General features: G+C 39.0%; 1 protein-coding gene across 1 annotated transcript; it reads left to right on the top strand.

The window, feature by feature from the left end:
• The first annotated feature begins 4,748 nt into the window (after positions 1-4,748).
• On the top strand, positions 4,749-12,949 carry utp3 (UTP3 small subunit processome component). The gene is made up of 16 exons (XM_053226976.1): positions 4,749-4,939; positions 6,904-6,991; positions 7,107-7,163; positions 7,244-7,300; positions 7,408-7,525; positions 7,643-7,711; positions 7,807-7,928; positions 10,098-10,259; positions 10,363-10,434; positions 10,829-10,869; positions 11,025-11,121; positions 11,230-11,352; positions 11,434-11,564; positions 11,661-11,736; positions 12,520-12,627; positions 12,715-12,949. The coding sequence occupies exons 1-16, from the start codon at positions 4,923-4,925 to the stop codon at positions 12,802-12,804; spliced, it is 1,428 nt and encodes a 475-aa protein (XP_053082951.1). The 5' UTR covers positions 4,749-4,922; the 3' UTR covers positions 12,805-12,949.
• The last annotated feature ends 1,040 nt before the right edge of the window (positions 12,950-13,989 follow it).

Below are 13,989 nucleotides of genomic sequence, written 5' to 3'. Positions count from 1 at the left end.
ACAGAAAAGGATGTAAAGCACCCAAAAGTAAAAGGATTATAAGAACAAACCTCATCATCATCTTCCGTAATGGCATTATCATGGTCAGAGTCGTGGATCCGGAGCCAGTCAGGAATACATCATGGATCTGATATCAGTCAATCGAAGGTCACTATTCACACACTCATTCATACTTATGGGCAATTTAGCACAGCCAATCCACCTACCTGTATGTTTTTGGATAGTGGAAGGAAACTGGAGAAAAATCACATGGACATGAGGAGATCACACAAAACTCCGCACAGACACTAACCCGAGCTCAGGATTGAACCAGGGATCCATTCCATTCTCATTCTAAACTTGTCCATCACTTTCCCCTAAATGACTTCTCCGCATATCACAGCTGTTAAGCTCTTCCAGTGAAGGGAAGCGATTTCCTAATATCTATTTTCCCTGGTCTTTAAATTCCATTTCATTTATTTAATTATTGGCAAAAGACACACTGAAGGAAAGCTCTCACTTAAATTGGTGCCAAGTTGTAAAAGAATCATTTGCAGTCATTCATGTAGGGCCCTGCTAAAAAAAGGAAATGAGAAATACTAGGCCTTATTTATCAAGCTGGATAAGAATAAACATATTTTTAATTTGTTCCTTGGAGCATCACACTAATAGTTTGGTATTCATGAAAATTCTGTTAGTTTGGAAAAACTATTGTATCCTGCGAGAGCTCCTGAGTATGTGTAAATTTATGTATAAAGAGACTAATGCAAACCTCAAATGATCATATAATTGGTGAGTTGCTGCAATTTTATACTGATTGCACTGTCAAGTTTGAATCTCTTATTTATTTCATTTACGCACATTTAATAAAACCATTGGAAAAGACTTGCTGTCCAACAGCTCCATGGTCCTGGCCTCCATCCTGAACTCAGGTTATTATCTGTGTGGAGTTTTGCATTTTCTCCCCATGTTGATGTGCGTTTCCTCTGGGTTCTCTGCTCTCCTCCACTGTCTAAAAACATGCAGGTACGCAGATTGGCAGACCAGTACTAATCCATAAATTAAGACAAATAAGACCAGTCATTCAATTAAGACAAAAGAAATGCCACCATATAAAAGAAGGATGTGCAGCAATGGCTCAGCTTGCATACATATTGGTTCTGTTTGCCATGGCATCTTCTTTAATGCTGTGCAAAACTTCAGAGCCAGTACTAATGACTGATAAGTGACCGATCCTGTGTGTATCGATCTGCAATATGCCATATACTCCCTAGTTGCATGCCATCACTGGCTTCTTTCTGAATATGTAAGGTTTCCTTAAGACACATGCCCTCATAAGACACAGCATTGATGATGGTGTATTGGAGTTCAAGAGGCAGCATGAAAGACTTGTGGCTTACAGTCACAGAGACACCTAAAACAATTAAACAGTTAGCAGTTTCCCTGTGTCACCCCATTTTCTTTTCACCTCACTTAATTTACACCTAATTCACTTTTTCTGTAATTTGTCTCTGGATTTTTTTCATTTTCAGGTACTGTTATATGTTACTAAATAATATATTTTTTTAAATTGGTGTAGATGTGAACCAAAATTGCTTCCACTTCTGTCTCTGAGAAATTTCTTTTCTTTCACCATTTTGTCCACATTTTGCACTTCCAGCTCTGTGAGCTTTACCTTTTACAGAGTTTTGTAGGCATCACTAAATGGAAATGAGCCTTGGTGTGCATACAATATCTGTTTAACATCAAGTAATAGTTTTAACATAATACCTGAATCACCTCTTGATCAGTACTGGGGCAATTTCTTCACATGCACATCGGTTTTAAATTTGATTACTAAATTAAACTTTACAAAATATATTCGAGTACCTCCTCTCTGTGGGATCATAATTTGTGCTTTATTATTTGTGCAGACCGTAATCTAAGCTGTAATGCTGAGTATCCAATGACCTGTGTATGTCTGAGTCTGTGATTCCAACAGTCCTCGTCCGCTCACACTCATCACCACACACTTCCACTGGATCATAGCCCTGTTTCCTGTCTCCGATGACCGAGTTTGTTTTGTTTTTGAGTTCCTGTAAAACCTGCATCCTCCTGCAGCTGAGCATTATAGAATTAACATATAACAGTCAATTATTCTACCTTTTTCTAAGCCACCTAATATGCTGAAGTGTTTATCCTTCCTGAGAAACAGACAGTATGTTACACAATTTACAGAGCTGAAATTGTTACAGAATAAATTTTTGTTAAATGGTTTTCTTGTTTTTGGCTTGGGGATCTCATGTGGGCAGTTGTACTGTGATGGCTTGGGACTTGGGACAGTTTTGCACTCAGGTCTCCATCAGTGGACATGTGAAAACTGTAATGAATTTCCTGGTTACACAATTGCACCATTTGTCCATGTAGTACACAGTTATAGAAGGGATTTATTTATAGCTGCACCATCCGTTAGCACCCAGATGAGGATGGGCTCCCTTCTGAGTCTGGTTCCTCTTAAGGTTTCTTCCTCGTATTGTCTCAGGGAGTTTTTCATTGCCACTGTCGCCTCTGGCTTGTTCATTAGGAATAGATTCACACATTTACAATGTATTTTGATTTATCTGAATGTATTTATATCTGTAAAGCTGCTTTATGAAAATGTCCATTGTTAAATGTGCTATACAAATAAAATTGAATTGATTTGAATTGTTTAAAATTCTTGCTTATTTTCAACCAGATCTTGATTTTGTTACAATACCTTGCCTGTTGCAGTCATTGCTACATGTATAAAGTCAGACACACAGGCTGATGTGCTGCAATATTTATTTGTAACAAATATTAAAGACTGAGATCAGAGGTGTACAGCTGTCACATACTGTCCTGGGTATGTGTGCATCATTTCCTCAACATTCCCTTCAACACATAACACAGCCAGTCCCACCTTCACTGATTATGCTGCAATTAGTAGACTGAAATCAGTTAACTTACAGTTGTACAGACATGATAGAAATCAAATGAAGGGGTTCAGGTTTAACATGTACCTCAGTTTTGTTGTTTTTCCACACATAAAGACTGGCTTATACGTCTAGGCTGGAGCGTATTTGTGTCTTAACACAGAGAGAGGATTTATGGGTAAGCGTGGTGTGCAAAGGTTCACTGACAGACTGGCATTCACTCGTCCGAAATCCAAACAGCATGCCATGTGTATCTACAGCCAGTCTGCAGGAGAACACTAACTTGTCGAGGCTGTGTCCGGTTGCATACCTGGGAAGGCTGTGATGATGATTCCTTTGTTTCATTTCACCATTCATCATTTCTCCAGTGGAAAAAATCACATCATACATACATCACCAACTACAAAAATAAAGAACAAGGGGGAAGGCATCACATGACAGAAATGAATAGAACAAACATGAACAAAAATGCAGTAACTAATAAAGAAAGAAATAAACAAGATGTGAAAAGATATGATGTTGATGAAATGTTGTGACTCCTCTTCTGTGGGTTTTATTCAAGCTTTCAGAGTAACATTGCTGATGTAATTAAGATGCACAAAGCATCTGAAAAAACGCTGATGTGTAGTGAACTAAGGGAGAAAAACAGAGAGATCTTAAAATAGATACAAATGAAATCCTCCCAAAAGCATGCAGGTGGGTGGATTTGCTGCTCCAAATTGCCCGGCTGTATAGCTGCCTTGTGCTCAGTGTTCCCAGGATAGGCTCTGGATCCAGTGTGACCCTGTTGGAATACTGATGCCACACACTGATGAGATATTCCCATAATATCCACTGAAAGGTGGAACTCCATTCCGTTACACTACCTCTGAAACTTTGCTTCTCCAGTTTTTATATGCCATTGTAGAGTATTTTTACCACAGTGGTCATTGCTGCTGTGTTTTTTTTTTTTTTTTTTTAAACAGTTTTTTTTAGATGGATGGTATTCTTAGTCCGTGACCTAGTGAACCAATATCAGGATGTATTTATTGATAGAGACTTCAAACATCTGTAAGTTGCTTTGAAATGCCATAAATACCATAAATGTAAATGTAAATGTAGACAACAGCTTCTACCCATACACTCAGAACACTCACTTCTTATGAAAGTTTGGCGTCTAGCTAGGTTGACTATCTGACCACATGACTAACCTTTCCAAAATGGTGGAAATTCTGTAAGACAGTGCATCATGACATCATATTACCAAGTTTATGGACTCCTCGGATTCAGTGATATGACACATTTCCAGCAGCACTGTTTACATTCATCAGTACACTGAGACAGTAACTTCTCCTCCTGCTTTCTCTAACTATTATTCCTGTATTCATAGAAGGTATTAATATGAGTTATATATAAAACATTTTCTTACCTTCATATTTGTGTATATATGACAAAACACACAGTCTGAAGGCTTTGTTCAGCTTGCTAAAATATTCTTACATATTTGATGAACATCATTGACATTCAGCTATACGAGCTCTGGCTGAGACTGGCTATGAACTGCCACCATATGAGTGTGGTGCATGAACCGGAAATGCAGGAACAGTGCTAAAAACTCACAAGTGCTTGTGCAATGAGCTCACTAAATTATTTATTCGTCCTTCTCTGGTGCCATAATAAAGGTTTAGAAAAAGAAAAAATAATAGAATCATAAAAATAAAATAAATACATGGATAATTATGTACAAAAAGAAGTAGAAAAAGAGATTTCTCCACTACAAAATGGCTGCACTGCAAAGAGTCACCTGCTGAATAGGTAACGAATGCGTCTGAACCCCACGAGACTTTTATTTTGTCGTGTGATTTCTGAACCGGAAGAAATTACTGAGTTGCGCGTGCACACGTTTTGGAAAGCTCGTGGGTCAGTTTTGTTTCGGCTTAAAAGTAAAAAGACGTTCTGTTATAAGTAATTAAAAATTTTTTATATATATTATTAGCATTTGAGCGCCTGCAGTGAGGACCTGAGAGCAGCATGGTTCGGGCAAGACGGTATGTAAAGTTACAGGTTTATAAGCTTGATTTTAATATACATAATGAAGGTATAAAGGTAAAGTTGGTTAAAAAACAAGCCATTCTGTTAATGCTGGGGATATGACTCTTATCACATTAGCAGAAGTAACACAGTCCATGCAAAATGTTGAGGATTTTATTGTGAGTGTTATAAAGCTGAGAGATTCTCCACTGAGGCCAAAACCACGGATTAAAGCACTGGCTAGTCAAACTCAAACACTGCCACTGACCTGCTACACATACCTGCTTACCACTGTATTAGCCTGTTTAGCCTGAAATCTTATTGGAAATATTGTACTAAACAGTATCAGACGCGATCCACAAGTTCCTGAGCTCCCTTCCCCTTCCTCTGAAAGTGCACTACACCTAGGGCCCTAGGTCTCTGACTGCATTCCACCTTGCATAGACACTGTAGTACAGTACATAGTGCTAGAGCATGCACTGCTGTGTGGTGTTCATGCACTGCTGTGTGGTGTTCATGCACTGCTGTGTGGTGTTCATGCACTGCTGTGTGGTGTTCATGCACTGCTGTGTGGTGTTCATGCACTGCTGTGCTGATTGACATCCTGTTTAATATTAATGCACCGCTGTGCTGATTGACATGCTGTGTAGTGTTAATGCAGTGCTGTGTAGTGTTAATGCACCGCTGTGCTGATTGACATGCTGTGTAGTGTTAATGCACCGCTGTGCTGATTGACATGCTGTGTAGTGTTAATGCACCGCTGTGCTGTTTGACATGCTGTGTAGTGTTAATGCACTGCAGTGTAATGTAGTGCACTGTTTTTGGAATGTTGGCAGCTTGTAGCTATGTAAGAAACCAATGTGACAAATATAATGAAAGTATCCATAAGATACATCCCACATAAGATACATTTTTTTTTCTTTTCAGGGACATAAAATCACATATTAAAAAATCCACAGACTGCCTCAGTACAGAAATATTTAATTCACATGATGCAACTCTTCGATATTAGACCTGTTTTCTTCCATGTCTGGGTTCCTCTGGGTTCTCCAGTCCGCTTTTCTCCCACCTCCCAAAAAAAACAAGTTGGCAGCTTTCTGAATTCCTATTTTGGCTATTTACTGACATCATAGAGCTTTTTATCCCTAAACTTTCCACTCACAGAACACCTTTTTAATAAAATTGACATTATTTATGACCCTACTTGGTTTCGAGTCGGATAGATTAATGACTATAAATTGACAATATTAAATATAATAGCTTTGATAATGCTGGGTTGTAAGTTAGACCATTGTAATAAACTTCACACTGCACATAATTGAATGAACCATTAAAAGTACAGAAAGGTTGATTAAGGGGCAACTTTGTTTTTTCAGACATACGGTGATGGAAAAAAAAGTAAACAAACCTTTCCAATTGTGAAGAAAAATCAGAAAAATCACCCCAAGTATAGAGAGCATGGAGTTGGAACTAAGTAAATAATTAGATAAATAACTAGTTTAAAACATGTTGTTTGTTGTCCAGTTCTTCAATGAAACACACGGAAAAGGAAAACACACCAGGGTTCGATTAACCCAGACTACACGGTGCATATGTGAAATGCCACCATATACTGTTCAGTAAGAGAAAATGACCTGCTGTACTATTTTGTTTTATGAAGTATAACAGAATATACTGTATTAATTAGTACAGTATGTAGTATGTTTACACGTTAGTATGGTACTGTATTAATTAGTATGGTGAGTATGTTAGTATGGTACTGTGTTAATTAGTATGGTAATTATGTTAGTATGGTACTGTATTAATTAATATGCTTGTTATGTTAGTATGGTACTGTATTAATTAGTATGGTGAGTATGTTAGTATGGTACTATGGGATGGCATGCTCCTTTGCTATACTATATAGTGTGATGGGATATGATTTTGGATGTGGACTTGTTCCACCTTCCATAATCTTGATTCACTGTTTTTTTCCTGGCAGAGTCATGCGAAGGCCCAAAGCAAGTAAGGTAGAAGAGTATGACAGTGATGATCCTGCCTGCTATAAAAATGAGGAAGTCCCAGATAAGGTAAAAGTCTCGCAGATCGTCTCGAGGATTTTGTGGACAGCTGTGTTGCTCTGTGTATAAGTTGGAACATCAGGATTTAACTCGTCTTAACACTACTATGTGTTTCTGTCATCAGAGCTCATCCAAGAGTGTGCAGGATAAAGTAGAACGTTTCCACAGTACAAAAATCGCGGTGAGTTGCTCTTCGCACAGATGTGTGGCTCTTTCTTTGTCTAAAATGGGACCATCACTGATATTTGTTTATATTTGTAGAATCTTTTGGCTCAAGGCGTGCAGCTGGACAGTGAACAAGAGGATGAGGCTGATGAGGTGATAATCTTCAACTGATTATTAATAACTGATCAGCACACAGCGAACGTATTGAGTCATATTTTAAGATGTGCAGCAGTGCTCTGTGACCATTCCTGTGTGTTTAGGAAGAGGTGATGCCCCTGACACTTGAGGATTCAGATGATGAAGAAGAGAGGAATAGCAGTGATGAAGAACAAGAACAGACTGATATGGAGAGTGATCTGGAAGGAAAAAGGGATGATGGTAAGTCATGATTGTTCATTGGTTGATTTGTAACATTCACTCGTTTTTAAATTCATTATAATTGTGTATTATTTTCAAACAGGTTACTAATACTTTTTTTCTGTTTCACTTCAATAGATCTGCCAAATGACATGGCCTGGGGGAGCAAGAAGAAAATGTACTATGACTCTGATTATAAGACTAAAAGTATGTGTTTGACTGTACATGCTGCACACACTGGTTTTAGTGTTATAGTTTTCTGAAGCAGGATTTAAAACCACTGAGTACTCATTTGTTTGTAGAAGGAAAGCTGTTGGAGGAGGCAGAAGCAGAGGATAAGGAGGAAGAAGAGGAAGCCAAGAACATTCAAAAACGACTAGCGGCCAACCTGAGTGAGGAAGACTACGACCTAAACATGCTCCAGGTACATTTCATTCGCAGCCTTAATTGGTTCTGTGTAACGCACCCAGTTCCTAGACTTAAACATTGCTTGTCATTCTCATGACCTGTCACATGGACTTAAGACTTGACTTAGGATTTAGGTTTAGACACAGAGCTGGTGTCATCCAGAAGAGGATGGGTTCCTTTTTTAGTCTGGTTCCTATGAAGTTTTCTTCCTCATGATGTCTCAGGGAGTTTTTACTTGCCACTCTCGCCGCATGCTAGATTGCTAGATGTGACATTGTCTCTTGTTAAAATTGCTGCACAAAAAGGATTAATTTTTTTTTATTGTCAGTGTGTCATGACATTTATCAACAACATGCCATCAACAGGCTCCAACTTTGAACCTAGTTGATGTGATAGCCATCTGTGACCGGGAGACCAAGAGAGCAGAATTGGCCATGCTGTCAGGGTGGAAGGGTTGACGTACTCTCTGCCTGTCAGTCAAAGCTGCACTAACCAATCATGTATATATGTGAGCTCATGTACGCGAAAGAGTGTATACAGCTGCCCGTGACTCAGCATGAGCAGCAGTTCAGAAAGATGCGCTGGCTTCATGTGTCTCAGAGGAAGCCCTAGTGTCTCCCTAGTTGGTAGCTGTTGTGTGATAGGGGAGAGTTACCTAGCGGGCAGGAAGTGGTAAATGACCAATTGGGACCAAAATTTGAGAAAAGGGTATAAATATAGTTCTCATGGATTGGAGTTGAAATTCTGATAGGACTAGGGACAAGCTGATAGTCAGTAGATGATCTACTAAACTGTTGACCTGTTGTTGAGAATTTGTTGATGTACTGGGTCAAGTCAAGATGATCTTTGTCATCACAGCCATATACAGTGTGCAGTACACAGTAAGATGAAATAAGGTTATTCCTGGAAGATACATGTATGACATTCACAGTGCTGACAGGACATAAATAAAGTGCAACAGGAATAGGAAGCATGCAGGAAGGGGGGGTATGGGAGACAGTCGGGGTGCGTACAAAGACGGGCAGCAGAGCGTAAATAATCCAATCACAAAAAAGAACATTTAATATCACAGTGAGACATTGCGGTAAACGCAGGCTCCAAAACTGCAACTACAATAAATTTAGTAAAAAGTGTCAGTGCAGTAATGCTTGTAAAAGAAACCTGAGATGAATGACATTTAATGTGACTGTACTGATTCATTACAGCACTGCACTATCAAAGTGTCGGTGTGCTGTAAACAATACATCAGTGTAGTAATGAGCAAAGTGATATGCACATCGTTAGTGATGTAAAGTGCAGTAGGGTGGAGGGAGTTACTTGGATCCCAGGGTGATGTGTGTAGAGAAGGACAGCACAGTGTTCAGGAGACTGACAGCCTGGGGGTAGAAGCTGTTACCCAGGCTGGCAGTCCTTGAGCAGATGCTGCAGAGCCTTCTGTCAGATGGCAGAGGGGCAAATAGATTGTGGGAGTGGTGGGAGGGATCATCCACCATGCTGGAGGCCCTGTGGATGCTGCGTGGGTTGAAGATGTCCTGAACTGGGGGGTTAGAGGCACACCGGTGATCAGCTTTCCGTACCATCCTCTATAGAGTCTATATAATTTCAAGCTTAAAATGTTCTTATTCCATTGGCAGACAAATTTGCAAAATTATCTGCCAATAGGTTTACTAATTTTAGATTTGGTTTAATCTCATAATGGGAATATTATCTAAATTTGACTGTATTCAAGATATTTCCACTTGCTGAGATGTAATTTTTTGCAATGTAGTCTATATTCCTCTCATGTTAACAAGAAACCTGAAAGTGCAAAGGCTTTGGTCCTGAAGACTTTACTGTGTCAAAAAACATTTTGATATTTACAAAGCCCTGACACTGGAGACTCCATCCATAAATGTTCACCATAAACCTCACCATATTAACAATTAGACATATAACTTTGTCAAATAACAGCATTTATTTTAAATTCACTTATTATTAGTCCTAACAATACTGTAGATTACATGGAGCATCCATCATACAAGTCCCTGTGAATGAGCTGTTACTATAGAAACAGTAACATATAAGAATGAGCACATTAATGTAAACCTGTGATTTGAATTCCAGCTGACACTACTGTCAGAGCCATGCTGTTATAGAAAATGAAATCAGTGTATATAAATATGGTGTATTATCTCTGGTTTATCAGGACTTTGCAGTAGAAGTGGAGGCTGAGAAGACTGAAAAGACTGCAGGAAAGGAGCAGAGGATCATTAAAGACCTAAACACAATGTCACAGAAAGAGAAGCTCAAACTGCTGAAGAAGGAGAGTCCAGAGCTGCTGGAGCTCATTCAGGATTTCAAGGCTAAGGTATTGTTTTGGAGTAGTTTCTATTCATTAAAAGATCCTTTGCTGTAACGTTATTGTATATAAAGCATGGCATAGTTTATTTATTCTACTTTGTCGTGTTTAGCTGACAGAACTGCGAGACGAGATACAACCCATGGTGCAGATGATAAAAGATGGACAGATTCCACCAGGAAAGGTGAGCTGGTGTCTCAAGCAGAAAGTGATGAGATAGTCAGCTGAGTCTGGGATGAGTGGCTTAATTTTTTTTTTCCTGAACATCAGGACATTTCACATTCAATCCTTTGGGGAAACCTCAGGTCAAGTTACACTCTGCCTCTAAAGGCAAGCAGCCTCGTCCTCGCCACAGTTAAACTAAATGTTGAGAAATAAATGTAATCTTTAATATTAGTATTAATAAATTTGATCTAGATAGACAGCAGAGGTAGTTTTTCACATCAGGACCAAGGCACTTTAGGGAGTGTACTTTATATTTAATAAAAAAAATTTTAAAAAAACCTAGGTGAATGTATACATACAGTTCTTATTTCCTGTAATACCTCTTTTTTTTTTTTTTTTTTTCCCTTTCCTAGGGGGCAGATTATCTCATGACCAAGGAGCAACTTTATTTTAAGTAAATATTAATTTTTTTATACACACATTATTTATATATATATATATATATATATATATATATATATATATATATATATGTATTTTGTTTCAAGACTTTTACCTAAAATGTTTTTTTTTTTTACAAAATCACAATTTGCTGTTTGTTTTCCCCAGCTATTGCACAAACATTAGTTTTTACCTGGTTTTAAAAGCCAAGAGAATTCCAGCACATAACCATCCAGTGATTGAGAGATTGGTGACCTACAGAAATGTAAGTTGTAAGATGTTATTTTTCTGATCATATTATATTTTTTGTCAAGTGCCATGATAATACATGCTTATTTATTTGTTTAAAATACATGTTTGTCTCCTTTCATAGTTAATCAATGAACTAGGAGCTGTTGATGCCAAACTCTCCCCTCAGCTGCGCCAGCTGCTTTCTGAAAGGCAGGAAGAGAGAGCAGCTAAAAAAACACAGAGGAGCAAAAAGGACAAGCATGAAGCAAGAATTCTCTTTTCCCATATAGGTTCAGTATTGAGGTGTCAGTAATAAATGCCTAATGAGTTTCTTATGTCTTCATAGATATCAAAGGTGGCAGATATGCAGGAGGCTGAAGAGTCTGACTCGGATGAAGAGGCAGCCCTGCTCTTCTACAAAGGCATCGAGGAGAGACTGAAGCTAAAGAGAAAGAACAAGAGGCTGCCAGAGGATGGGTGAGAGATTTAGAATGATGATCAGTGTGTTATAGAAATACTAAACAGGGTCAAAGACCTCACTGACAGATATACTGAGGCTCTAATTGTGTACAGGTTAATGATGGACCAGGAGGAGGCGGAAGAAGAAGCAGAGATGAACGGAGAGACTAAAAGGGGCATTACTTACCAGGTACACTCACGCTGACTGTGGAAGAGAAACAGCCCTTATCTGGCCCTTGTTCTAAACATTCACATATTTAAAGAGAAGGCGTGAGAGGTTGCAAAAAGTTTCATATATTATTGTGGGGTTTAAGTAAGGAGAAGTTTGGTTTTCATTTCTTAAAATAACACATTTATTATGCCAAACTGTGCCTCATTTTGAAGCTATTAAGTCAAGACCTACCTACCCTTAACCTCAAGAAAACCAGAGATGTGGTATTGCCTTAAAACAGGTTCAAATTAAATGCAGTTAATCAGGTTAATGATAAATTAAATGTAGGGTGTTGAATATTTTGACAGGTTTGGTTGCTGTTGTATAATATTTTGAAAATATCAATGCAAACTGAGACTTAGACACAAGGGGGATTTCAGTAGCAGGTTTACTACTCCTTCAATTTCACATAGACAGTAGATGGAAGTAGGCTATGGGGGTTATTGAGTATAGTTTGGACCTTACTAATCCACCCCCTGATATCATGAAGTACAGTAGTGGTGGGTGGATGCTACTGCTCCATTTAGGACATCTGTTTATCTCTGCTTTGTCAATGTGTTCCTCATATAGATGCCAGAATTTGTGGTGCTGAGTTTATAAGCTGTACAGGAGCTTAACACTCAGACTGATGTGCTACTACCTGCTCCCAGAGCGCAATTTTAGACATCATTTACAGCATACTGTAGTTTCTTATTTTAATTATAAACAGCAAAATGTACATTTTGTTTTCAAATATTTATGTAATATCTTTTGCTTGCAAAGATGGCCAAGAACAAAGGACTCACTCCAAAGAGGAAGAAAATTGACCGCAATCCCAGAGTCAAACACAGAGAGAAATTCAGACGCGCCAAGATTCGCAGGAAGGGTCAGGTATGAGTTAAAGACACAAAAACTCACTAAAGTGTGTAACATGATTGTCTTGTTCTGAAAATGAGTTCACCTGCGCATCTGTTTCAGGTTCTTGAGGTTCGGCGTGAGGAGACGAGATACAGCGGGGAGCTATCTGGAATTCGTGCTGGAATTAAAAAGAGCATCAAGCTCAAGTGATCTCAATCACTTGAAAGAGCATCAAGATCCAGTGATATCAAGCAATTAAAAAGTCAAGACCATTCAGTTTGGGTAAAATCAGATGTTTATTTGCGAACCATTTGTTACAATGTGCACATCCATGAAATTAAAAAAAAAACAAAACAAAAAAAAAAACAGTATTCTCTGAGTTGATTAATCATGCAGCAGCGATTATAGTGCCATTTTAATGACTTCAGGACTGATTACATTCGCCCGCTGATAATGTCAGGAAAAAGTAAACCTGACTATTTGATGACAACACACTAGGAATTTAACTTTTTACAACCACAAACTTCTATTGTAACCCTGCACATTAATAAGAGAACTGAATGTCAAAGATGAGTAAATGGGTGCATGGGGAATATACACCGATCCGCCATAACAATAAAACAACCTGCCTAATATTGTAGGTCCTCTTGTGCCACCAAAACAGCTCTGACCCGTCAAGGCATGGACTCCCCAAGACCTCTTAAGGTGTGCTGTGGTATCTGGCACTAAGATGTTAGCAGCAGATCCTTTACGTCCTGTAAGCTGCAAGTTGTGGCTTCTGTAGATTGGACTTGTTTGTCCAGCACATCCCACAGATGCTCGATTGGATTGAGATCGGAGGAATATGGAGGCCAAGTCAACACCTTGAACTCTGTCATGTTTCTCAAACCATTCCTGAACAATTTTTGCAGTGTGTCAGAGCGCATTATCCTGCTGAAAGAGGCCAATGACTTTAGGGAATAATGTTGCCATGAAGGGGTGTACTTTATCTGAATGTTTAAGTAGTTGGTACGTGTTAAAGTAATATCCACGTGAATACCAGGACCCAAGGTTTCCCAGCAGAACATTGCCTAGAGCAGCATACTGCGTCTGTCAGCTTGCCTTCTTCTTGCCATCTCTTCCCCAGGTAAGCGATGCACACGCACCCGGCCGTCCACATGATTTAAAAGAAAACGTGATTCATCAGACCGGGCCACCTTCTTCCATTGCTCCATGGTCCAGTTCTGATGCTCATGTGCCCATTGTTGGCACTTTCGGCGGTGGACAGAGGTCAGCATGGCCACTTTGACCACTCTACAGCTATGCAGCCCCATACGCAGCAAGCTGCAATGCACTGTGTGATCTGACACCTTTCTATCATAGCCAGCATTAACTTTTTCAGCAATTTGTGCTGCA

Source organism: Pangasianodon hypophthalmus, chromosome 20 (assembly GCF_027358585.1).
Source record: "Pangasianodon hypophthalmus isolate fPanHyp1 chromosome 20, fPanHyp1.pri, whole genome shotgun sequence".
Classification (NCBI taxonomy): Eukaryota; Metazoa; Chordata; class Actinopteri; order Siluriformes; family Pangasiidae; genus Pangasianodon; species Pangasianodon hypophthalmus.
Note: the sequence above shows the minus strand (reverse complement) of the source record. Positions and strands in the feature narration are given on the sequence as shown.

Bases quoted from the DNA above. Each gene is read 5' to 3' on its own strand.
- utp3 (XM_053226976.1), top strand. The intron at 7,301-7,407 runs GTGATAATCTTC...CTGTGTGTTTAG, and splicing joins AAGAGGATGAGGCTGATGAG to GAAGAGGTGATGCCCCTGAC. The intron at 10,435-10,828 runs GTGAGCTGGTGT...TCCCTTTCCTAG, and splicing joins GACAGATTCCACCAGGAAAG to GGGGCAGATTATCTCATGAC.